At 39.5% G+C, this 27,574-nt stretch overlaps 1 protein-coding gene across 1 annotated transcript; it reads left to right on the forward strand.

The window, feature by feature from the left end:
• The first annotated feature begins 9,581 nt into the window (after positions 1–9,581).
• mxra5a (matrix-remodelling associated 5a) lies at positions 9,582–26,814 on the forward strand. Its single transcript, XM_007578164.2, has 8 exons — positions 9,582–9,828; positions 10,023–10,245; positions 10,361–10,490; positions 11,524–11,914; positions 12,604–16,467; positions 20,075–20,993; positions 21,100–21,426; positions 21,608–26,814. Exons 2-8 carry the CDS (start codon positions 10,061–10,063, stop codon positions 23,196–23,198), a joined length of 7,407 nt encoding a protein of 2,468 aa, XP_007578226.1. The 5' UTR covers positions 9,582–9,828; positions 10,023–10,060; the 3' UTR covers positions 23,199–26,814.
• Positions 26,815–27,574: the final 760 nt, after the last annotated feature.

Below are 27,574 nucleotides of genomic sequence, written 5' to 3' on the forward strand. Positions count from 1 at the left end.
GTGTTCTCCCATGGAACTGCAGTTTGCACATTATTCATCTGCATAGCTTTGTGATGACCAAGCCGTCTGTCTGGTCCCTTCCTGGAGCCGGCAGACGAGTTCTACTGTAAGCATGGAAGACCTCCCAGTGTGGAGCCACAAACACACTCAGCTTCTCTCTGTGTGTCTTCACTGTCTGCTACATTCAACTTTATAGTTTCACTTGGTTGAAGCTCAGTGACCCTGTAAATGAAAAGTTTAAGGAGGATGAATATTTATCTTTCAGCATCACCACTGTGACTGGATGAAAACATGTCATCCATGTTTCTGACTCCTCATTTGGAGTGTAAAGATATTTTTAATTATTCATATTTTGTTCACATTAAATTGAACATATTAACTTGAGATAAGAGGATTATAAAAGTGTTCGTGTCATAAGGTGTGGTGGATGAGGTGAGGAGGAGAGATGCCGAGACCCAGGTAGGATGAGAAGATGGTGATTTAATGATGAATGTAGCTCAACGTAGTCCAAGACAGGCAGCACTTCAGGAACAAATAACACATAGCTAAGCCAGTAGCACTGAATACAAAGACTGACAAAACTGGAGCAAACGTCGACCAGGACTTAATCAGTACAACTGATACAACGGACAGACTGACAAACGTTTGACGTTAGACAATTGAAATGCTAAGACAACTGACAAGGACCCGACGAGAGACAAAGACAACAGGTGGACTTAAATACACAGGGGGGTAATCAAGGGAACGAGACACACCTGGGAACAATCAACGGGGAGGACAGAGACTCAGGGAACAGGAAAACAATACACAGAGAAATAACTCAAAAATAACACACAGAAACACGGATCATGACAGTTCACTTCTTCCTTCTCCTTTTCAAACAGAAAAGTGTGAGATAATTTGTTCTTGTTTATGTTTGCACATGTTTACTTTTCTTTGTTTTTAAAAACATGTTTGAAAAATATGAATAAATACAATATAAGACAATATAATTTACAAAGCACTTCAAACAACACAGTTGGCCAAAGAGTCGTATGAAACAGACATAAAACCAAAACAACAAGCTCAAAATGAGTCAAAATACAAAGAAATATATATATATATAAACATTACAACCACATATTCCTCGAAACCACATGTTTCGAGGTTTGTTTATTCTTTAGTCTTTTATTTTATTTGTTTTGTTTCTATTTTACTTTACTTCAGTTCTTCCTTAGTAAATCTAGTTTATTATGTTCATTTGTTGTCTAGTTATTCCTTCTTTTTCTAGTTTAGTATCTTAGAGCTATTTATTCTTTAGTGTTAGATTTATTTACCCCCTTGCCTCTCTCTCTCTTCCTCTCTCTCTTTGCTCTCCTCTGGCTCCTTGTGGTTTTCTTGTAAGTTTTTCTCATCTTTTTTTATTATTAAACTTTCACCTCCACTCTGGAAGATTTAAAGAGGTCTGAATGCTGTCCTTACCCAGTGTAGATATGGACTTTGGGCCATTTTAACGTGAACATGCTGGGCTCTGTAGACCTCTAACAGGTTATGTTCCAGGCAGAGAAACTGTTCCAGTTTGTATTTGTATTCCTTTTCCTTTTATTTTGTTGGTCTTAGGGTTTTTTTATATAAAGTACACGCTTCACATTGCAGTATGTACTCTTATAGAGTTCTGCCTAAGAATGGTAACATAGTGATGCTACGTAGTTGACCTCTTACGTATGTGTGTGTTTAATGTATATGAACTCTTTTCCCAGTCCTTCCTATAATTAGTGTTTCTGTTTCATATGTGCCAAGTCCTCCAGCAGCTGGGAGCCAGCTGCAGTCTGTCCTGCTGCTCCGCCTCAGCAGGACAGACTGCTGGAGGTGGTTCTGCTTTAAAACCACCAGCACACCGACCAGTCTGCCACAGCCCTGCAAACTGGTGACATCAAATTCTCTGCATGCCAATTTAACATAAGGTATAAAAAGAGAGGGAAATATATCTCTTGAGCTTTTCTGCTGTAAACTGTCATTAATTATGTAACGAGCAGAGTCGCCGTCACACTGGGTGACAGGCAGATGCAGCTGTAAAACTGGGCTCCACTCTTGTTAACAAAGGAAACATTTTACACTATAAAAACACAAAAGTATTTTTGGTCTAGTTTCAAATGCACATACCTAAAATAAGACAAAATGAACTTATAATTAACATTCCAGCAAAATATAGGAGTTGGTTTGTTAAATCCAATATGGCAGACAGAGGGAAAAGCATCCCGACCAATCCAGTCCCTCCTTCTACTGTAGAGAACGATTACAGGTAAAAAAAATAATATAGTGACATCAAGTAACCCCTAACCACACCACAAGAACATGCAAACCATATCCCACACATACTAACAGCTACTTGTTACACATTAATTGTTGGTTTTCTTTTTGTTTAGGAGTTCTTTGGTTCAGTTTGTATTTATTTAATTTTTTTAATCCAGTTATAAAAACCTCAGAATCATAAGCCCAGATTTAAACAATTGTCCTTAAATAGTTTAGTGGAGTTGTGTCACATCCCGGCCTGCAGACGTCACCTGGCACTCCTTCTGTAGCCTTTTAATTACATGGGAACGAAAACATGAATGAAACAGGATCTGTTCTAATCCTCAATTTACTAAACTGTGTTTTAGCAGACTTTATGTCTTGCTGAATCCTTTGGGACAGCTGTATTATGAATTATAAATATTAATGGCTGCTTCAACCTAACAAGAATGACAAAGAGGAGCCAGAGGGTTTTCTCCTTGATACTGACTAACACCTGATTCCTGGACAGACTCCTCTAACAGCCAGAGCTTCACATGGGAACCTACCAGACAGACCACAGCGTCTCAGTAATTACAGAAGTATTCACACCCATTGAAATTTTCCACATTTTGTCCCATTCCAACCAGAGTACGCTAAAGCAACACCAACAGCTTTCTAGATTTGAAAAACTTGCAGAGAGAAAACAAATGATGCACAATTCAGATACAAAACCCTAAAAGATCATGCCTTTTGGTTTTGCAAAGAATAAAGCTTTTTTTCTTTGTTTCCAATCTGTTTCCTCACTGCAATGAAGTTTTCAGGATGGTGTGCAATGTTAGCTTTCCTCCACACATTGTGCCTTTGAGCAACAAACTACATACAGTGACCCCTCACTGTTATGCGGTTCACCTTTCACAACCTCGCTGCTTTGCGGATTCTTTTGTGCAGTTTTTTTTTCACCATCCTAACTGTATGGCAATAGGGGTGGCAATATCATGTAGTGCTGTTTGGCTGCAGAAGAAACTGGTGCACTTCATAAAATAGATACCGGCATGAAGAAAGAACATTATGGAGAAATATTGGAGCAACATCTAAAAAAACAGCCAGGAAATAAAAAGATTGGACACAAAGTGGTCTTCCAAATGGACAACAAACTTAAGCATGAGGCCAAAGTGGTTATGAAATCACTTCAGGACAACAAATTCAAGTTTTTAGTGTGGCCATCACAAAGTCCTGATCTCAGTCCTATAGAGAAATGGTGTGTGTGTGAGTGAGGCGAAAACAAGCTCAGTTCTGTCAGGAGGAATGGACCAGAACTCCAGATTGTGGAAGGAAACCCAAAAGGTTTGACTGACAGTTCGATGTCATCCTGACCAAATTCAAGAAAAGCTACAAAAACAATTTCTAAATAAAAAAAATGTCCGTGCTAAGTTTTCTGGCATTTAGTAAATAGAAATAATTCCCATAATTCTAACTAAGCTAAAATAAGAAAAGTTTGGTTTGATTTAACTTCAGACAGCTAGAAAAATATGTGTCTTTTTATTTTTATATTGTGTAAATATCTAATTTCAGCTGTAAATGAAATATTATGTGATAAAAAGTAGGGGGCATTCCTCCATCATCTGCTTCAGGTCAGGATCTTACATGAGGTCAGAACCGTTCCAGTGGAGAGAATCTGTCAAAGCTACAACCTGACAGATGTTAATGTCTGAAAATGTACTTGTGATTCACAAGGTCATGACTGAGAGTCCATCAAGCCATGACTTACTTTTAAATAAAGCTGTCTGGCGTTAATAGTTGGATCAGCAGCATCACTATCTTTCACTACTTTGTAATTTGCCTGCTGGAAGCTGAAAATGTGCAGGTGTGTGAATAAATCTTTAAGGAACCTACTTAACCTTATGCTGTCATGTTCACTAAAAGCAGCAAAAGGAATGAAGAATGAAAAGCTAATCTTTCAACCTTCTGCCATCGAGTCAGCCTGAACACCGGGATGCACTAACAGATGTTTGAGATTTTATTGCAGAACCTTCCAGGCACCCATTAGGCTTCCATCGGTGTTGACATTGTGTCCAAACTGCAGCCAGTCACGCTTTGCTCTTCAGAGGCTCTGTGAGATTTTTCTGTTTCTTTCCAGGTATCTGTAACTGTTTGGGGACAGATGGACACAGATCCCTGCACGGTGGTTTAAATGCCACTTTTCTTCAGATAAATGTGATTTTTGTTGAGAAAATAGTCTGGATTATTCTTCACTGTCAACTATGACCCACAACACTTAAACTGATAACTCTGAACTTTATAAACCACCTGTCAATCATGAAGGCATCTGTGACGGATCATTAGTCATGAAACAGACAGTAAGTCAAGATGTTACAATCCCAGTGTGGATGATTGTTTTGCATGGAAGTAATGTCTTGTGTATCTGTTTCCTCTAATATGATTGGATGCTGCTTCCTTGGTTTAAAGCCAACCAATTAGTGTTGCACTATTTAATGGCTGTGAAGCTGCACTTCAGTGCTTTGTGGCCACTTGACTGCTGTGGTTCAGGCTTAAACGTCTCTTTGATCTTGTCTTGAATAATGTAACTTTGGTCAGGCTGCTTTTGGAGGAAGGAACTGTCCTTTAGCTTAAACTGAATCTTCTCCTGGGGGTTATTTTGTAGGTGTAGATATTTTGTTTTCATTTGGAGTTCAGCGTTTTCATTCAGTGTGGTTTTATTTATTATGCTGTCTAGAACTGCACCGAAATCAACTTAAAAACATAGCAGGAAATAAACACCTTAAATGCCATCTTGACTCCTCATTCACTGTCTAGAGTTACACTAGTCCCTTATGTCCACTAGACCAAAGCAGGGGATGCAACATAATTGGGGGCTCATCCGGGATTAAATCCTTTTCTTCTTGAATCAGATTTTTCATTATAACAGCAGAGCAGAGAAATGTGCACATAACTGAGGATTCCATCCCACCACCACTCAAAAGCAATATGCCATTTTAACTTCTACACTTCAGGTAGAAACCTATACTTGACGCAGAGGGAGGTATGTAGCTGTTTCTTCTCAGGAACCACTGGTTACAAGTTTAGGGGGGTGAGTTTCATTCCAGCACCTTCACACTTGGCTGTGAACGGCTCCAGTGCATGATAGGATGATACCAGTAGACCCACATCACCTCCAAAAGACAGATGTGAGACCCTGAGGGTCCCAGAACAAACACTCTCCACTTCACAACTACGCTTTGACATCCTGTCTGTTAACAGGATGCAAGAGACAAAGGAAAACACAGTCCAACTTGCTAAGGTCAACTTTCTGACACTGTTTTATTTTTTCTTTGCATTTAGGTCTGGACTTTGATTAGGCCATTCTATCACATGAATCTGCTTGGATGTGAATGGTTGCAGCTCCAGCATATGCTGGCTGTCCTGCTGGAACGTGGCCCTCAGCTCCAGTCTCAGGTCTTCTGCTCTGTAGGACTCGGGGAACTTGACGTCAGTGAACTCACTTCTGTGTTTCTTTCAAAAACAAACATCAAGCATCTGCTGCCAAGATGAGGACATCCTGTGATTTAGGCAAATACAGCCCTGCATCCTACAGTTAGTATGTGTAACTACTAAAGATGCTTTTTCTTATTTCAGAATGGTGTGTGGTATAGGAAGCTATGACAAACCATTGGTTTTGGTTCTTCCTGTTAAAACAGCCTCTCTTTCCTCTGCTGAAGCACATTTACTTTCAAAAGACTTTTACAGCCTCAGTATTTGTAGGCCTTTCACGAAAGCACATTGTTGCTTTTCCACCAAATTCCTGTGGTCCGTGATCCTCTCATCATGGACCAAACCTCATGAAAATAAATAATTTATTTCACGGGGATGTCTAATTATACTTTGATTTAAAGCAATAAAACTTTTATAAAGACCCACTAAATATAACTGAGTCAAATCTCATTCAGTCGGTGAGCTGGACGTGTTGAAGTTCTCTAGATTTCAACAAACAAGCATGGAAAATGTCACAAAGCCGGAGTGGAACGTAAAATTTGATTGGGACAACATCATAAACACCAGGAGTGATGTGCTGCTACCTGCATTCCTTTGAATTCAGTTCTGTTCATTCAGATGTTAGACGGCTGCTAAATCACAAATTCATCTGAAAGCTGAAGCTAGAACTTTACATACACTGGATAAAAAGATGTTTCTCCCCTCCTGGGTTACCAAGATTATCTTTATTTGCTAAAAGTGAGAAAAATAATTACATCAAGTTTACAAGTTCACATCCATTTCCTCAGTATTGCCTATGAAATCTTTTTAGTGAATTGCACCAGTTTCTCTTGCAACAAAACATCCTTTGCAACCTGGGATTATTATCAATGAAGAAATGAATAAAGAAGATATAAATAAAATAGAATAATAATAAAATCCAGTAAATACCTGGATTTTACTCAACATCCTGATAAATTCTAGATGACATGATGGAAGTTGTTGTAGTTGTTCATTTATAGCTTAAATTAAAAGATTAATTAGCCTCAGAAAATGTTCAAAGAGAAGACAAAGTAAAAGTATTATATTGTTAGTTGAGCTGCATGTTTTCTCTCAGGAACGTTGATGTAAGTCATTGATGAGGATTGATCTTGTAGTTTATTAAAATAAACTCAATCTGATAGTGAATTTAGGCTCATTAGCTGTTTGGTCAAGTTTTAAATGAAATGAAAGTAATAACTTTTTATGCTGCACTCCACTAACAGAAACATGTAAACAGAGATTTTATATTTCTGTATCCAGATTTTAATGAACCATGACAGATTTATGCTTCTCCTCTGAGGTTTCATCAGGTTTCCCACCTAGAAAATTCTGCTCCTGTGAGAGGAAATGTCCAAACTGTTTCCAGTTGCAAACACAAAAATATAGGTCATCTGGAAGTAAGATTATTACTTTTTGTTGATTGTAAAATCTTCTCAGTTCTGGCATGGTGTCCACTTCCTCTGTTTAGACAGCTTGGTCTGCTCGCTGGTATCAGGGTGTCAGCTTGATCTTTTTCACTGCAACAGCTTCATGCAGCTGACCTGTAAAAATCTCAGCCATTAAACTCAAAGCTGCTGAAGTGGCTGAAAGTCTGCCTTGGTAATAACTCCTCAGGTTTTCCTGCTTCTCATTTAAACATCACTTATGAGTCTCTGTCAAACTGTCCATCACAGTATCATCTTCAAGAACATAAGTGAAATTAAGGTAACACTTTATTTGAAGGGTTGTGCATAAAACTGACATGACACTGTCATAAATATGACATAACACCTGTCATGAACATAAATGAGTCTTTATGAATGTTTATGACAGTGTCATGTCAAATAAAGTGTGACCTAAATTAATAACCTGCTGTTATGAAAAGTTGATCATCCTCTACCTGCAAAAGTTTTCACACCCCTTTTAACTTTTCAGCATTTTGTGCCTCATGAGCCACAAACAGAACAACACAGAGGAGGCTAGCAGTGGCACGGAAACAATAATAGATATAATATATCCAGTCTATAAATATTAGGGCTGCAATTAATGATTATTTTGGTTACCGGTTATTCTATCAATTATTCTTATGATTAATCAATTAATCAGATTTTAAAAATGGCACATAGTGCAGATTCTTCAGTTAACCACTTTAACCTGTTTTACACAACATTAGATTATTACGTCAAAAGATACAAATAAGCAAATAATCCAGTTAGTTTTTTCAATAATAAAATAGAAATTGTAGAGCCTAAAATGCATTGACAGCATTCCTTTAGTGAACAGGATGATAAAACATACTGTCTATTAATCTGTTTCTTTTTTGATAATTTAATAACAAAATGTGCTTAATGATTTTTGTTGTTGTTGTTGTTCACAAAAAGAAGATTTTTCATCTTTAATACAAAATGTAAATACTTTTCTACAGTTTTGACTTTCTGCTTGTTTCAAGAAGCGGCCATTTTTAGAGTTTCTGTATTCTAGCTAACAATTAATCGATTAATACATTTGTTGACAATTATTTCAGAAATCAGTTAATCACAATTTGAATAATTGTTTCATCCTAAGAAATGTACATCTGTAAAGTCTTGCATGCATTTCTATTTAGCACCCTGAGTCAATGATTTCTAGAACCTGTTTTCTCTTCCTGTCCCTGCTGAAGTGAATCAGCCCCCTGCATGATGCTGCCACCACCATGTTTTGCAATGGGAATTGTTTTTTCAGGATCATGTGCAAGGTCAGTGTTCTCCACTTTTCATGTTAACCAAAAAGTTCAGCTTTGGTCTAATTTGAGAAGCAGGTCACAAAGAGCTAACAGCAGGTTTAGTTTGGCTGCTGCTCCAGACTTCTAGTGACTGGAGCAACAAATTGTGATGAAATGTGATGGACATTAGTCCTTCTCTGATCTTCAGTGCAGCACTGTAAAGCTGTGTTTGTAAAAGTGGAACAATGCCCAAGTGATGAGCACCAGCAAAGGAACTTGAAAAGCTAAAGTTTCCAGACTGAGGAGAGCCGGTTCTGATCGGAGAAAAAAAATCCACTGTGAGGCTCACTGAGCTGTCCGTCCTCAGGCGGTCTTTGTCAGCTTTAGTTTTTCCTGGGTGGGCCGTTGTTGTTCTGCCTGGATGTGTCTGTGCCTGTTGGTTCAGAATCCTCTGCATGCTGGTTATGTGTGAGTCAGGGTTAATAAGAGGTCTGTGTTGGTTACTCCAGCAGCCAGCTGCCCCTCTTTACACCGACACACCACAATGAAAAACAATGTTTTCTTACACCTTTTACTCGGATATAAGAGCTTACAGCTGAACTCAGCAGATGCCTTCTGTCTGTTTTATCATAAGTCCTGAAAATACCTGTTAATTCATCTCAATAAAGCTGTTCTCACACAGGAGACATAAAGGTGAACCACATGTTTACATGCAGTGTAAAAAAAACTGCCTGGCATTACATTAGATTACAGCTGGTTTGATAATGTTCATTCAAATTATTTCTGTTTGCTAAATGTCAGAATAATGAGAGATTTTTACTGAATTTAATTAAACATGCATTAAATTAAATTAAATTTAGTTTTATTTATGTTGCACCAGTTCACAACAAATGTTGTCTTGACACATTTTACAGAAAATTAAACAAGAAAAACTACAGTTAGGGACCACAGCCAAATATCTCAAATCTGCCCAAAACACATCACTGCTTGAATTATTCCTCTCAGCTGGTCTGTGTTCAGCTGCTGAAGTCAGTCTTTGTCATTCTAATCAAAGTTATTCAAGCAACACTTCAGCAGCATTCCTGCCTCAGCAGCAGTATGCCTGGCTGTGGGAGCAAATGTTCTGCCCTCCTTCAAACTTTCCTTGCTCCTCCCGCTGCGTCTCCAGCCATCGCTCTGCAGCTGCTCCTTCACTCGCTTCAGACTGGGAGTGAGGAGAGCACACTGCTGCTTGGATCTAACACCATCTTTTTTTTTTTTAATTCCAGCTCCAGTCTGTAACTTCAGCTTGTCTTTTTATCAGTTTGTGATCTTTAGCTTTGTGTTCACACGTGACAAAATGGGACATGAGAGGCTTCCTGCAGAAAGGTTTTCAGTACTTTAAGGTAAGAGCAACTGTATATTGTAACAATGAGTTAGGTTTAAGCAACAATTTGCATTTTTTTCACATTGTGACTGAAGTGACACCATCTTCACATTCATTGCAACATGTTTAACATGAGAAGTCAGTCTGTAAATTAAAGAGGAGGTCAGCTGAATCAAGCAGATCACAGACTTTCCAACATTGTGGTTGTTGCAGTCGGGTCCTCCAAGCAGCTGCTGTGTCTGTCTCTCTGGATGAAGATGGAGCGCTCCACCCTGTGGGTCCTCCAGACTCTGCTGGTGCTCCTGTCCCCTGTGGGGTCTGCTCCCTGCCCCCGGCCCTGCTCCTGCCCTCAGCCTGCCGAGCTCCACTGCACGTTCCGCTCCCTCCTCACCGTCCCAGCAGCGGTACCCAAGCACGTGAAGCGCATAAACTTGGGGTCAGTGGGTGTTTTTTTTTCCATCCTTGGCCCTATCAGGATGCATTAAGAGTGTTTAGGTTGATGTTTCCAGTGCAGGTTTGTTCAATTGTCCTCACAGGTTGTGTTGTTTCAGGTTCAACAGTATTCAAAAAATAAGTGACACTTCACTGTCTGGGCTGGGGAAGCTGGAGCTGCTCATGGTCCATGGAAACAACATTCACTCTCTGCCTGATGGAGCCTTCAGGGACCTGGCATCACTTCAGGTACATCAATCAATCAATCAATCAATCAATCAATCAATCAATCAATCAATCAATCAATCAATCAGCACATCCATTAGAGGTGGACATGTATTGTATCGTTGAACATTTATCGTAATAAACTTGAAATAAACATTTTGATTTATCATTGTCAAAATAAATTCCAGTTGATGTTTGAAAATCCTGAAAACTGTTTTGTTGGGATTGTATCAAGTATCGACTCAAAGGTGCTGAACAGAAAAGCAGAAATTAAGAAAATGTTCATTTCACCAGTACCTGGTTCACAGAAAGCATCAGCAGTGCTTATGCAGGACTTTCTATGTTGGAAAAAAGATAAATGGGTAGAAGTCATAGTGTTTGCAGTATTTACCACTTTACCAAACAGGCATTCACTCATTTTAACACCAGTAAGCAGATCAGTGGGACTTTGGGTTGAGTGTCATTCATCAGTCTGGTTACAAAATGACTTTTCTGTCTCTTAGCCACCATCGCCCCAAAAAGTAAGTAGTGAAGTTTCATTCAGAAGAAAAGAAATTCAATTTTAATAACTGAAAGTTTTAATAACTTTTAATAACCATTCTTCAATTTCTGAAAGACCATCAGTTCACATTAAACCAGCTGATCTGTAAAGTGGAATGATTACAGATTTAAAATTTTGCAAAAATTTCCTTCATACTTACTTCCTGTATTTTTCAAAGTTTTTACTCATAACTTGGTTTATGGACTAAACTGCATTGATTCCTTCATACATGTGGACTAGCTGCACTTTAACATACAGATGGTCTGAATTTTACTTCAGTGGCGCCATTAGAAATATTTTAGCCGAGTTAAAACACTGACATGTCCAATACTTTCCCATTTATTATTATTTATGTTGGGTTTATGTTGCATCAAGTATTTCTGAAACATAAGATTAGAAATATTTTTTTTATCACTCATTCAAAAAACATTGTTGCGGTTCTTGTTTTAATTTCCATGTAATTGTCTTGATAATCTGGTTAATATTGGAACTTTTCTGTTATACTTGTTGGTTCAGATGCTGAAGATGAGCTACAACAAGCTGAAGGAAATCAACAGGCACACTCTGCAGGGGCTGTGGTCTGTGGCCAGGCTGCACTTGGATCACAACCAGATAGAACTCATCCATCCAGACGCTTTCCAGGGACTCACTTCCTTACGTTTTCTGCAGCTGGAGGGAAACCAGCTTCAACAACTGCATCCTGCCACCTTCACCACCTTCACTCTGATGGGCCAGTTCTACATCTCTACCGTGCGACACCTCTACCTATCTGACAATTCACTCACATCCCTCCCGTCACAGCTGGTGGAGACCATGCCACAGCTTGAGAACCTGTACTTCCATGGGAACCCCTGGACCTGTGACTGCAGCATGAGTTGGTTGCATGACTGGGAAAAAACTTCACCAGGTCAGATTGTAATTATTCTTGTTATTCTTTCACACCTGATAGTCCAGTAGAGTCTGTTTGATTGGGGACTAAGACTGCAACACTTGTTACATTTTCATCTTGTGTTGTTCGCTTTTTCACACTGCACTGTGTCAAACAATCCAAACTCTTTGAAGACCTTAATCACACCCTCACCTGAGGAGGCGCTCCACCGAGAACTACTGAAGGAAACAACATGAAAACTCTGAAGACACTGAGCACAACTTCCTCCTTCGCTCCTTAGCAGATGTAAACAAAATGGAGTGGCGTCAGATTTTAGCGTCTGTTGGATTTCTCCTTTGCTTTTGGTAAAAAACCACAAGCCATTTGTCCAGTTAGACTCATGTTGATTTTTGTTGTCTTTAACCAGAATGCTGTGTGCTACAGTTTGGTTCCTTCTTTTGGCACAATCTCTGGTCCGCTTGGTGTTCACATTCAAACTGCACTAGATTTCACTTCAGACCTAAAGAATGACATCTAGATTTGTAGGTGAACCAGAGTTTGCTTCTTTGGTCAGAGTTTGAGTTCACATTCATAAACAAACCAAGTTTTATAGCGAAACAAAGAAGAGTTCAATTAGGCAGGGCTGCTGTGAATACACCTTATTCGTGTTATTTTTATAATTCCATGTTAACTCTATGTTAACTCTGTTCTTCTGTTTTCTGCTCTAGGAGTTCTGAAATGTAAAAAGGACAGAGCCCTTCCAGGTGGCCAGCTGTGTCCAATGTGTTCTTCTCCCATACAAGTGAAGGAAAATGAACTCCAAGCTGCTCATCCTCTGGTTTGCAGTAGCCCAGTCATCAGCTTCCTTCATAGAACTACATCACTAGAAGATTCTGAGAGTGAGACACTGACCTCAGAGGACTTTAAGGAGCCCATTGGTAACATATCCCTTGGCCTCTCTGATGAGCATGGGAATGAGATAGATCTGGAATGCAGTGCTCACAAGCTAAAAGAACTTGCTAAGGTAAGCTGGGAGCAGGTCAACCAGCTTCAGCTGGTCGCAAACATCACCTTGTCAGTAGACCTTCAGTGCTCTGTTGACAGGGAAAAATACGAGCAGCTGTGGAGACTGATTGCATACTACAGCAACATTCCAGCCCATTTAAAACAAGGAGTCACTCCAAGCCACGATCTGTACCCAGCACATGTATATAACCAGGACTCTGTGCAGGATGCCCAGTACTACACAGGTCTTAAAGTCAAAGTGTTGGCCCAGCCTGGATGGCTGATGCAACCAAGCATAGAACTACAACTGAACCGGCCTCAGTCATCAACCAGCATGGTAAAGTTAATCCTAAGGATGAACCTTTCAGAGACAGTGGACATTGAACTTCAGCAAAGACTCCGGAGGAACTGGGTCATGATCGAGTCAACAAACAGAACACAGAAAGCTATGAGTGTTATCCTTGGAAGTTCAAATGAAATGACCTGTAACGTGTACAGTTCTGACCTGCCAGTAATTCAGTGGATGCTGCCAGACGGTTCCAAACTGAACAGCCCATTTAGGAGTCCTGACAACAGGGTTTCAGTTTCCAGAGATGGAAGGTTGAAAATTAAAGCCGTAACTCACAGAGACACTGGAGCTTACTACTGCATCGCCAAGGTTCAAGGAGATTTTGCAGTGCTTTCCTTCTGTCTCACTGTCCAGGAATCCTCTAGTCCCCCCACAGGGGAGGACACATCAATTACATCAATAGAGGAATTTGCAGGAAACTCCATTTCTCTGGACTGTACAGCATCTGGTTCCCCTGATGCCGAAATAAACTGGATTCTACCAAACAATAGAATAATTCATTTCCAAGCTAATTATTCCAAAGCACTGGTGACTTTTAATGGTACTCTTCAAATCCCAAAGACTCAGATATCAGATAGTGGTTATTACAAATGTGTAGCAATCAATCAACATGGTGTAGACACACTAGTGAAAAAAGTTAGTATAATTAGGTGGAATGGTCTAATTAGACCAATACGCAAGTTTCCCGCAAGGCCTCAGTCAGCCTCAGGGCTGAACACTCAAATCAAAGTCCCTACAGAGAATCCAGAAGAAGCATCAGGTGACAATGACGGGTCTACGATACGCCATCGCATCAGTAGTGTTAGACGTAAACTAGTCCCAGGAAGAAGAGGTAGTCATCCATCTAGGAGCACCTGGCAGAGACAGTCTGTGCTGCGGAAACCAACAGGGTCTCACAATGGAAACCTGAAAGGTTTAGTAGAGAATAGAAGGAGGATTAATCTTTCTAAAAGTAAAATTGACCCAGAGAAATGGGCAGACATTTTAGCTAAGATTAGGGACAGGAATACTGTGACCTCACCTCCTGTTTCTTTCCCAACAAAGATGGAAGTAACAGAGCTGACGACACAGTCATGGGAAACTTCTGACGAGCCATCAGATGGTGTGACTGTACATGAGCGAGTGGGTCAGCATTATTCCATACGTCAGAGCCCTGAAAAACCTACAGAATACAGAACTCATGGTCAAGATAATCATGTGACACCTGAAAGCATCTCTGCACAAGATGCAACTCCTACTAGCAGACATGTTACTATAGAACCCCATCCAACAGAAATTGCATATACTACACAGCACCCAACCCATGACAGAGAGTTGAACCTAATCACAAGTTCAAACGGTGGGTTTTTCCTCCCCCAGACCACATCTGTTCCACCGCACACTATTACTGTCAGGCAGCCCAGTGCACACTCTGCAACTAGAAGCAGCACATTTTCTTTTCCAGAGAACCTAAGCACAAGTATTACTGCTGATAAGATCCAAACAGCTGATCAGTCTGAGGGGCTGCAGAGCAGAGAGAGTAGGAACAAACCAAATGATGTCACTAACTCCATAAATCACAGAGAAGACTTCTTTATGGAAAGTCAAATTAGTCCTTCAGCCAACCCAAATCACTCTGCAGCAAGTCAAGAAGGAAGTGGAAACTATCTGAGCAAGACTTCAACTCTGTCACAGTTTCAATCTCATCCAAAGGACACAACGCTCAATGATTTGCATTCCGAAGTTGTTGTCACGACAGGGTCTCCAACGACTACCTTCTGTCTCCCTGGAAAAAGGAGGGTGAACTCTACAAGACGGCCAAAGTCACGCCTTCAGAAAGTCAACTCTCAAAGGAGGAATGGTGGCCGGAAGAGACGGCCAGACAGAAAGAAACAAAAGCTCCAAACACTTGGCAGCTTCATCACCACCACACCTGTAATTACTCCCCTACCTACAGCCAAAACCTCTGCCTCTAAAATGTTAAACACAGAAAGAACAGGAATTGCAGTTCGTTTATATACCTCTGTTCCATTCACAGAGAGCCAAGAGGCATCATCAGACAGACTGAGTCATAAAGAAAGCACAGTCTTCAGGCAGAACCACGAGGTAATCAAAGAGCCTTCCTCACTACCAACCTCTTCTTTAGGAACAAAGGACAGCCAAAGCAAATCATGGCAAAGCACTGCAGCTGCACCATCATTTCCAAGCGTTTCTCCAGGCTTTACTCATGGAAATACTACTTCTCACAGCACTGTGGAAAACTCAGACAGTGCGTATCCTACAGGGATTTCAGAGATTCTCCCATCAGTCCCTCAGCATAGGTTTGCAGACAGTCCTCCTCCACTTGGTGAGCATTTAGAGGACTGGCATGAAATAAGTTTTACAACAGAATCAACACCTCTGCTGCACTCTGAAAGTCCCTCATGGGGTTTTCAAAGTATGACAAAATTGCCAACAGACAACAAGAATCAGCAATTTGTCTATCAGGAGACTTTTACTGAGGAGGTTGAACAAATGCATTGGGAGAAGACTGGAATGGATTCTTCACTACAGCCTTCCTATTTTACCCAAACTGCTTCACCCATCCAGGGTGAAAGCAAGGCAGTCTCTGGAGAAACTTCCAAAGGATCACTCTCAACTCCAAGGATGCTTTCTGAGGTCACCACCGAGACACTCACAACATTAGAAGATTTAAAGAGTGAAGAAATTGAGAAGAATCCTCTGAATGCTGGAACTGATTCTCCACATATGAGTAGTTTAAAAACAACACATGCCTCAGCTACCTCACCGTTGCCATATCATGTTAAACCATCCAGAGAGACTCCCTATCTCTCAAAACACAGACTTTCTCCTTTCATACCTCTTCTAATGTCTTTACCAACATCCATCACTCAAAATGCCACAGTCAGTACCAGCCAGGATACACAAATAAAACCCATCTCTACTACAACCATCCTAAGAAGATCATTTAACTTTCATCCTACAACATTTCCTCCCAATCACAAACCAATAAATACAATTCCAACCTCTCAGGCATCCACCTCTATACCAGTACCCACTGTGATCTCATCCCAAAAGACACTGTCACCAGTAACTCTGGATGTGTCCACACAGCATGGATCTGTTCAAAGAGGGAAGCCACGGATAAAAACTACCCATTCTCAGACCATTACTGTCAAAGTAGAAAAAGATGCTCAGCTTCCCTGTGAGACTGGAGGTCAGCCCATGCCTTTCCTGTCTTGGACAAAAGTTTCCAACGGTATGTAAGACTTGATCTAAGAACTCAGTTTTCTGTGCAGGTGAACTTTTTCTGCAGGCTCTTAAAGAAAAGATGAAAGATTTAATACAATTATACTGCACCTGCTGCTGAAGCTAATATTTACAACACAACCATGTTTTCTCATTATGTGACATTAAAACAGAGAATATATTTCTGGTTTTATTCAGTTATGATTACCAACATTGTTTCTATTTGTTAATTCCAGAATGAGAAGAGATTTTGTTTTTATCACTTTCTTCAAACGCAAATATTCACACACACAACCTGATGCTGCCACCCCCATACTTTACATTTAAGACTGTGTTTTCAGACCTATAAGTTTTACCACTATTTCCTCCAAATGTAACAATGGGCTCTGGGAACAATTTTAGTTTAGTCAAACCAGAGAACACATATTCAGTAATTCAGGTTTTTGTGAGAGAACATTTGCTAAATGTATTCACAAAAACAATAACATCTTACAAAGTATTTTTGGTCTAGTTTCTCATGCAAATGTTTTAGTAAAATTGAAATAATACAAAACTAACTTACAAGTAACTTTTATTGATGAAAAAGTACTACAGTAAAAATGTCTTGTTATTATCAGCTAATGGAACAAATATTCTCTCTTCAATATTAAGGAATTATTGACTTGAAAAAGCTCCTGTGTCTTGTTGAAAAGTTACTTGTAAGTTAGTTTGTAAATTAGTTTTCTCTTATTTCAAGTGTTGTGAAGTGTACTAAGATATTTGCACTAGAAACTAAATCGAAAATGCAAAGTATGATTTAGTGTTTTTTGTGTTTATGTTCTATTTAGAAAAACAACATCTTCGGCTCTGAGTGGCGTTTCAGCCCATGTTGGTAAAGGACTCGGTTCACAGATAATTACACTCTTCCACCAGCTTCAGCAGCAGTGATCGTGTATGTAAACCTCTGAAACCTAAAGTTTGATCTGTTTTAATTTCAGACAGACAGCAGAGAGGGTGGTGCCTGTTTTTATATAATATGTAAATATCTGTTTTCCTTTGTTTAGAACGTGACTGCTGTGTAGTTACATCAACAAGCTTTGAAAGTGAATAACTACACTTACATCATAATTTCAGACAGGCGAAAACTGCAAACTGTGGTGGAAAAACTTTAATGAGGGAAATCATGACTCAACATGTATTTTCCTATGTGAAGGATACAGATGAAACATTCAGACTCTTCAAAGCATATGGCTGTCTGGGTCAGGAGGTTCTACTGGAATCCACTTATAATTGGATTAAACACACCTACAAATATTCTTTGTTTAAATGTCAAGTCCTGTGCAAACACCATCTGGATCTGTTGGAGGTTAATTCAGTATTATCTTGTTAAGCATGGATGAACCCTTACGGGCTTCAGATGAAATTCATAAAAAACTTTTCTTTTTTTATTTTATCCTAGAGTATGTTGTCTCCTGTAGGGATTCCCTCTATTCCAGAAAGTATATCATGCATTCTGGCAGTTTATCTTGCTTTTAGTTCAAGTCGTGCACAGAATAGGTCAGAAGTTTCCATGCACCCATAACTAACAATTTGGTTTGCAAGTTGTAAATAACTGAAGTTGGTCTCTAATGGATTTAAAATCAATTCATAATTATAACATGTCAGCTGCGGTTCTGGAATATGAACTCATTGACCTCTTTTATTTTCACCCCAACTGAGACACTGAGGCCTGCAGACCTTTAGATGGTGGGTTCTCCTGAGACTTGCCAGAGTCACTGATGATGTATTGGAGTAATTTTGGAAGGAGTGAGGTTGCATTAGAGAGAAAGCTCAGTTATTTTGCACACTGTGCCATGTTTTCCCCATTTGCTTGCTCCTCACTGTGCTTCTTGAGAGTCCCAAAGTCTTAGAAACTGACTTGTCAGTGTGTTTGTCTCTCTTCTGTCTGGCACCTCTTTAGATCAGAGGAGAACCATTTCTTCGACTGCTTGGTAGGGATTCACAGATTAAACTTAAAATGAAACTCTCTCAAAAATCAGATAACTAAGTGCAAACTTCTAAGCTGTTCCTTACAGAGAACCTCTTTGAGGAAGAAGGGACATTTTAACTGTTCTTAATGGATAAAACAGTTCAGCTGAGACAAAGTCTGTGGTAATGGTTTTAAACCACTGACATAAACTCAAAGTTTTAAGAGCGTAATATCTCTTCTCTCCATCATAGCAGCATATTCTCTACCTCACCCTCCTCCTCTCCACCCACAATTCCCTCCTGACTCTTCATCCCTAATTTTCTTGCTTTGAACAGCCTAACTATTTCTTCCAGTGACCCTGGAACTAAATGCTAAACTAAGTAAATGGTCTCAGTCTCAAACACCAGCTTTTCAATGTGTTGTTTCAATGTTAAAAGCAGAAAGTGCTGCAGACCATCATTACATGGGCAGATGAGGGGAGTGGCCCCTGGATGTCAGGAGCAGATCATTTAGGCCTTGTGGGTTGGTGTGTGTGTGCAGTCTGGCAGAAGTAGGCACAGTCAGCTTAGTGAACAGTGTGTCTATAGTTGGGCAAACTGACCATTGGGAGTTTGCAGGTGTGGCCATTGTGATCCAGTTAGGCCCATAAATATTTGGACCTTTCCACCAATTTGGACAGGCAGACTGTCATATTAAAGTTAAGAATCTGCTCTTTTCACCTACAACCATTTAATACACATAATTTTAAAATGTCTCAGTAAACATCAAAAGTGTGTGATATATATATATATATATATATATATATATATATATATATATATATATATATATATATATGTGTGTGTGTGTAAGTTTACGTACCTAACTGGACAGTAATGGATTCCTAACTGGGTCATGGTGTACTTTGTCTTTTAGTCAAAGATGCAGAGTTGTTTCAAAATGTCCGAGTGGCTGCAAGATATTTAAATTGAAAGTACTTACTGTGTCATGATCCAAAATATTCCATTCTCTACAGAACTTTTCAGAGAAAGTAGCTTTACTTTCAGTAACCAAACCTATAGAAAATGGATTTATGATACATGTGTGGTAAACTCATTTTTCATCCTTGCATCATGCTAATGGTCTCACACTCTTGCATCACTATTGTTCTGTGAGCAAATTTTGACACTAATCAGTCCTGAAGAAGATGCTCAGGTCAGATGAAATTCAACATTTTTTTTTTAGCTTACATGCAAAATCAAGGCTAAAAACAAAAATAATTAAAAGAAAGACATGAGAAATCCAGATTAAATGTAAAATTCAATGTATGGTAGAAAGCTAACACTGCACATCAACACTATCCTTACTGTGAAGCATGGTGGTAGCAGCTTATAATATTGAGGGGCTTTTCTTCAGCAAAGATATGTTAGAATGTCTAGTCAAAGTCCAGATCTAAATCCACCAAAGAACCTGTGGAAGTATTCTAAAATTGAGGTATATGGGTACTCTCCATCCAATCTAAACTGAGCTTGAGCTCTTTAATTAAGATGAATGTGCAAGAGTATTTAACTTTATGTTGGTCAATCAAAAAAAATGTTGAATTTGTGATTATAATGTGACAAAATGTAAAAACGCTCATGGATAAAGAATGCTTCTTCTCTGAGACAATTGTGTGCTTCTGTTTGTGTAGGAGCAAGTATCGCCAGGAACATGAAGGTGCAGAGGTTTGAGGTCCTCCATAATGGAACTTTAATCATAAGAAACTCACAGCTAACAGATGAGGGCCAGTATGTGTGCACCGTTCAGAACCAGTATGGTACAGACATGATGATGGCTAACCTTATAGTCATGTCTCATCATCCACGGGTTCTTCAACCTCGAGAGCGAGACATCCATGTGTATGAAGGAAGCAAGGTTGAACTGGAATGCAAAGTTGAAGGGGATCCTGTGCCTCGGGTTAAGTGGGTCCTCCCTAACTCAGTCCAGCTGATGCCGACCTCACCTTCTGTGCCATCTCAGTGGGAGGTGGCTGTAGATGATAGTGGAACTCTTCATATCAGCCGGGCTAGTTTTACTGACAATGGGATTTACAGGTGCACTGGCAGCAGTGCAGCTGGAGCTGATACCGTGTCAGTGCATCTTCATGTCTCTGCAATGCCCTCTTTGATTCAGCAGAGAATAGATGAGAACATGACTTTTCCAGAGGGCAGCGCTGCTTATATTGACTGCACTGCCACAAGAGCCTCTCAGCCAGTCATGCGTTGGATCACTCCTGATGGCACACAGCTCACTCCTTCCAGACTAAATCCTAAAGAGAACCTTATTGTCTTTCCAAACGGGACACTCCATATACAGAGAATGGACTTCAAGAATTCTGGGAGATATGTATGCAAAGCAAGTAATGGAGTAGCCTCAAGCAGCAGGACTGTGATGCTAAGTGTCAGGAGAAAGCTGTTGTCTGCTAAAGCCACAATTACATCTTCATCTCCCCAGAGAACAGATGTAATCTATGGAAGTAAGCTACTTCTGAACTGTGTAGCAACGGGTGAGCCGGAGCCTCGAATCATCTGGAGGACGCCCTCTAAGAAGCTAGTGGATAGTCAGTTCAGGTGGGCAAATGTAAAGGACAAGTTCTTCATAGTTATTATCATAGCAACTCTTAATGTCCTGAATATTAAAGGTTGTTTTAATGGAACCTTTTAATTTTTTGTGCAGCTTTGAGTCTAGGATCAAAGTATTCCTTAATGGCAGCATAAGCATTCATTCTGTGACTGACAAGGATGGAGGTGACTACCTGTGTGTAGCCCGTAACAAGATGGGTGATGACTACGTTCAACTGCGGGTCAATGTCTTGACCAAACCAGCAACGATTGAGCAAAAACTCCAGAAATCCAGTCAGGAGGTGGTGCAAGGCCAAGACCTGAAAGTGGACTGTGTGGCATCTGGCCTCCCCAGCCCAGAGATTAGCTGGGCACTGCCAGATGGGACCATGGTCAACCCAATAAAGCAGAAAGCAGGAGTCCGTGTGGGACGCAGTCGCAGGTATGAGTCATTATTCTTTAGCTCCAGGGAAGTTCCTAATTTGCCTGTGTTTGCTTTGCTAAACCACATTCAAATGCTAACTAACAATAAGTAATTTGTTTCATGAATCAAGCCTATTGTCAGCTAACAAACTCTGTCATCAAAGTGTAACATTCATCCCCCCTTCTCAAATTGTTTGTAGGTACGTGGTGTTTGACAATGGGACGCTGTACTTTAACGATGTTGGCCAGCCAGAGGAAGGTGATTACACTTGCTATGCACAGAACCAACTTGGCAGAGATGAGATGAAGGTGAGAGTCAAGGTGAAAGGTGGTACATCCCCACCACAAATCCAGGACAAAGGTCAAAAGACTGTCAGAGTGCTCTTCGGTGAGACAGTAACACTGCAGTGCAATGTCAAAGGTGACCCAGTACCTGTTGTCACTTGGATGTCTCCCAAAAATACACCAATTTCCAATGCAATAGACAGATACAAGGTGCTTAAAAATGGAACGCTGGTTGTTCAAAAGGTTCAGCAATTTGATGAAGGTAATTACACATGTATGGCGAGGAACAGTGTTGGCCAAGACAACAAAGTTACCAGAGTAGAGGTTTTGGCAACTCCTCTAGTTATCAATGGCTTAAGAGGAACTTCAAATACCATCAAAGTTAATGCAGTTCAGGGAGAACGGAAACTGTTGGATTGTGTGACCGAGGGAACCCCTTCGCCTCGTATCATGTGGATCCTCCCAGGAAATGTAATACTTCCTGCTCCATACTACAGCAATCATATGACAGTTCATCAGAATGGTACTTTGGAAATACAATCAACTAAGAAGACCGACTCAGGACAGATGGTGTGTGTTGCTCGTTATGAAGGAGGGGAGGTTAGAATGTTGGTCAACTTGGATGTCAAAGAAATGGTTGGAAGTCCACAAATTGCTGCTCCCAAAAGAGAAAGCTTTTCCCTAAAAGTGGGGAATACAGTGACTCTAAATTGCTCGATTGATGGCTTGGAGTTAACTGATATAATGTGGACCTTACCCAGCGGCACTCCTCTGCAAGCTGGTACTCGAATTTCAAAGTTTTTTCACCGACTTGATGGGTCTTTGATCATCAGCAACCCATCTGTTGCTGATGCTGGTATGTACCGCTGTGTGGGGCATACCTCTGCTGGGACTTTTGAGAGTACAGTCACCCTGTCCCCAGGAAGGAAGCCACAGATTCTGAACCGATACATCTCTCCTGTCAGCATCATGGATGGTGAAACACTTTTCCTTCATTGTCAAACAACTGGTGAGCCATTCAGACTTACATGGACCCTGCCCAGTGGAGTTGTTCTCAACAGGCTGCAGAAAGTTGGACGCTATTCGATATTGCGCAATGGGACAATTGTCATTCGACAAGCATCCGTCTATGATCGAGGACCCTATGTTTGCAGAGCTGCCAATGAATATGGCAGCTCCTTGCTTTCAGTCTCAGTAAATATCATTGCAAATCAACCCAGGATTACCAGTGGCCCTCCTTCTGTTACTTACGCCAAAAATGGAGTTGCTGTTCAGCTGAACTGTGTCGCCACTGGGCTCCCTAAAGTAGAGGTGACTTGGGAAACACCTGATAAAACCCGCCTGGTTGTAAGTGCACAGCCACGCCTTTTTGGGAACAAGTATCTCCATCCACAAGGTTCCCTAATCATTCAGAATCCAACCCAACGAGATTCTGGTGTTTACCGATGCACTGCCAGGAATACTGCCGGTGTAGACTTTAAAACAACATTTCTGAATGTTTTCTAAAGAATTTTACTTTCAACCCATATCCAAGGCAATACTGTATGCCCAAGCAACTGCCTAATTAAAAGACATTATATCAGAACACAATTAAAGTCACTGTAAAAATTGTGAAATCACCATCCAATTAGCAAACAGTGACTCTTTAATCATGTTCTGACTTAGAGGCTTAAAGCTAACATCATGTGGACCCCACTTTCTTTGTTTGTACAATATTGTGAAAGATCTGTGTGTAAATACATAATTGCTCAGGTAATTTGGATACATAAAACCTATGTACGGGTTATGTTTTCTAGAGGAGTCACTAATGGTGGTCTTCATCATCTTTGTATCATATTTAACTTTCCCAATTTCACCATCGACCTTTTTAAATGGAAGTAAATTATTTAGAAGAAGATATATTGCTAAGTTGTTTTGTGTTAAGTCTGCCAAAAAGTAGAATTTCTGATGTATTTATTATAATTAAATGACAAAATCAGGTTGCTTTGCGAAAAGTCTGACCTGTTTTATTACATGCTCCTTGATGGCAGCATATCAAGTCACTTACATATCGCCCATTCATGGCGTTTAAATGTGGAAAGGTTTTGTAATAATCTTTCAAAAATCTATATACATTTTTATGAGTTGCACCTTGTTAGATATTTGTAGATCTTGATAAAACACTGACACTCTGAGAATTGCCTGAAAACGTGTATGAATAATCTTAAATATTCACACAGACAAACAGTAAAAGGGTATATATCATTTTTAGTACATTTCATGATTATTACAATCAGAGGCCTCTGATTTCCATGTTAATTTCCATGTCAGAAATCAAGCAATATGTGATAAAAAGGAAAAGAAATAAAGAAAGCCAAATAAGAGAGCCAGCAATATAATGTTCTATTAATATGGTAAACATGGTGACAGTGAACTGAAGGAGCTGAAAGCCTCACAGTTTCTACAGTAGCGGACCTGTCAAAGTGTTGCCACCGTGAACACACCACAATGAATGTCTACACTTCATTTTCTCACAGCAACTTGTCATTTAGAAGTAAAAAGTACTTTTAAGCTAATGCTACATGTTGGAAGGGTCTTATTAAAGCAGTAATTAATTTTACTTAATAACGTGATAATGCCAGTCGACATGTTTTTATGATGCAAAAACAATTTAAAAGCACAGCAACAACAGGCTTAACTTAGAAACTTTAGTCTCACAAACACCTGAAACTTCCTGAACGGTTTGTTGTTTCTGACTTGACAATGTGGTGTTTGCTTTTCAAACTTTTGGAAGTCCTACCAAATTTATAAACAAACAAAAAGAAACTAATGAATTAGGTACAAAAATAACTCAAGAAAATATGTGTATGTATGAAAGAAAGTAACTCTTTCATTCTGTAGAGTGTTAGAGAAAAAAGTAATAAAATGTATTGCAGGATCCAAATGCAGGGAGGAGCCAAGCAGGTGAAAGTCAAGAGTTCACTAAAGGAAACAAGAAAAACTAAATCCAAAAGGGATAAATCCAAAAAATGTAGCAGTAGTGAAACAGCCTGGGGGCATACAGAGTGCTCAGTGGTCCCTTGCACCAAATATATTTTTATGTTAACAGTTTTACATTAACAATTAACTCAAAATTGAGATGTTGCTCTTTTTGCTTCAGTTATATTGAATTGGGATCACAGTTTTCATCTTAATCTTTTCAGTTTACCTTTCTTACAATGAGTTTACTATGTCTGCAAAACTCAAATATGAGTCTTTCTTTACTTTTGTACTTCACAGCATTTCTGAATGTGAGCTGTGTATCGCAGCTTAAAATTTGAAATCAAATTTCCTCTGTCTAAGTGTGGCTTTAGTGTTTTGTGTTTTTTTTTACATTAACATTTATTCTGCAGTCTTTAAGCAAACCCATGTTAAGCAGTGCATGGAAACATCTGGTTTCAGCTGAGGGGCTTTCTGTCTCTACAGTGGGGTCAGTGGTCCTGACATAACAATGATGTCCTCAGCTGTGATGTATTTTGTTGTTGATAGACTGAGCAGTTTTCCACAACATAATAAAAACGTCTTTTCAATCTGTTTTCAAAGCACTTTTTATGTTGACTCTAGAAAATAAAGAAAAGTGCAAATCAAATTATGACAGAAGCTACCAGCGCATCCCTCTGCTACACATGCTTTTTTATTGGTAATCTTTTCGTTACGGCTAAATTCTCTCATTAAGTGTGGATAACAGTATTTTTTCTTCATGATGTCTTGGAAAAAATGTTTCAATTTTGAGCTCATAAAGTGGCTCTCATTTATGAATCTATTTTTGAAGGATTCTAAATGTTTCTGTGTCTTCACATGATGACAGAATGTGGTGCAACTACATCTAAAAACAAGAATATTGTGAAAAAGATCCTTTTTTTGCTTAAGTATAAATTAGTAATTACTAACCTTTGGGTGTCAGGATATGCAGATTGTTGGTGGACCCAAATGCAGCAGGCGGAGGTGCAGAGCAGGTTTTGTTGAATTTAATGAACAAATGAAGAACAAAAACTTACAACCAAACACCATGAAGAACACAAAGAATGCAGAGAGCCAGAACTGAGCAAAATAGGAATCCAGAAAGATGACCTGGAATAGATGGGAAGATAATGGGAGTAGATGAGAGAAACCGGCAAGGAGTGACTGAGAAAACGGTGCTAACGTACTGGGAGGCTGAACGACGAACAAAAGACCTGGACTGATGAGCTAACTGATTACAGGCGTGAGTGGAGAGACCAGGGGGCCAACTGAAGAGAGGAAGAGACAGAGAAAGTGGCTCAGGAGTTGAGGTAGAGTACATAGGGGAGTAGGAAAATGAATATAACAATAAAGCAAACTAAACATAGTTCAACTAGAGAAACTAAAAATAACTAGACACAAAAAATAAAAATAAACTAGAAAGACTTTGAAAGGACTGAACTAAAGAAAAACAGAAACACAGCTGATCTAATTAAAGAAAAGGAACAAAGGAGTACAGAAATGAGCTAAACCCAACTAAACAACCCAAGATTCTAACATTGAGAGCAGAAAACAAAAAGAAAATATTCAGCATTTAGTAGTTCAGTTCAGTGGAAGTAGGTCACCATTATTCTTCAAGAATTCTTCAAGAGTAGAAACTTGTAATTATTACTCTGGGAATACAGCCACACTTTTATTTATTTATTTATATATATATTTTTAGAGAGAGACAGGGAGAGAGAGAGAAAAGAAACTTCTGGAGCCATATGGAAAACTTCTGTTAGTTCATCAGAACAAGGAGTGTCTGACTGGGAATCATCACGGCTCAGAGGTTGACCAGTGCCTCTGTGCTCCATCTCCTTCCACCCAAATGGTGGAAGGAGATAACCCTCATCTGCCAGCATTCCTCTGGCAGATGAAGTCCATGTTTCCATCTTGGAGAATCATTGGACCACAGTGATCAATGTTTTCCCTGAGTGAATTGAAGGCCTGATATGTGAATGTGAGTCCTTACAAAAGTCAGCTTTTCCATGTTAGACTATGAAGTAGCAGGAAGATGTTTCATACACAAAGATATTTGCGATCCTGTTGCAATGTTGTAATTATAAAGAACAACCTAACTGTATCACTTACATTAAAGCAATAAAAACAATCCTACTGTAGCTACCATGCAAGTTTCCATCTTGAATCTCTGTTTCCATAGTGATTTCCCTCCTTCATTTAACAATGTATGAAGACGACAGTCGATTATAGTCACAGGGAGTCACAACTTAAAAAGACAATCCTTAAAAATGTTTGAAATGTGTAGCTATAACATATGATGCTACATCTAAAACCAGAAGTTTACATACACCTTTCTTTTCTTAGTATCTGAAGTTAAATCAGACCAGACTTCTTTTGTTTTATGCCACCTAGAACTACTACAATATTTATCTTTACTAAATGTTATCTCCACTTACATCAAGTGAATCATGACCTGAAGAAGCATCATGTTTGACCCTATGTATAACTTGTTTTCTTAAACGCTGTTAGTTTTACTCAGAATTTATACAGTTACTATGTAAATGCATCACCTTTCTATTTTATTTGAAGGCGCAGTCATCTTAGTGTACGTAAACGTCTTACATATTTGTGATGAGACCTGTTTTAGATTCCACTTTACTTTAGTATTATTTATTATTATTGTGCAGTTATTTGTTGACCTATACACGGTGATGGATGTTCAAAACAATGTAGTTGAAATTAGTTGAATTTCCTGCTTGGTTTGCTGGAATTCCCTGTTGATTTAGTTTTATAAAACATATTTAATGTAGGAGCATTCCCAGGTGTAAAATCCTGAGTGAAAAATGTATCCAAGAAAGTCTGGAGGTGAGCTGGGTTCTCATGTCTGTGCAGACCCATTAAACTGTGCTGTACTTTCATGA

This window comes from Poecilia formosa, unplaced genomic scaffold (assembly GCF_000485575.1).
Source record: "Poecilia formosa unplaced genomic scaffold, Poecilia_formosa-5.1.2 Scaffold469, whole genome shotgun sequence".
NCBI lineage: Eukaryota > Metazoa > Chordata > Actinopteri > Cyprinodontiformes > Poeciliidae > Poecilia > Poecilia formosa.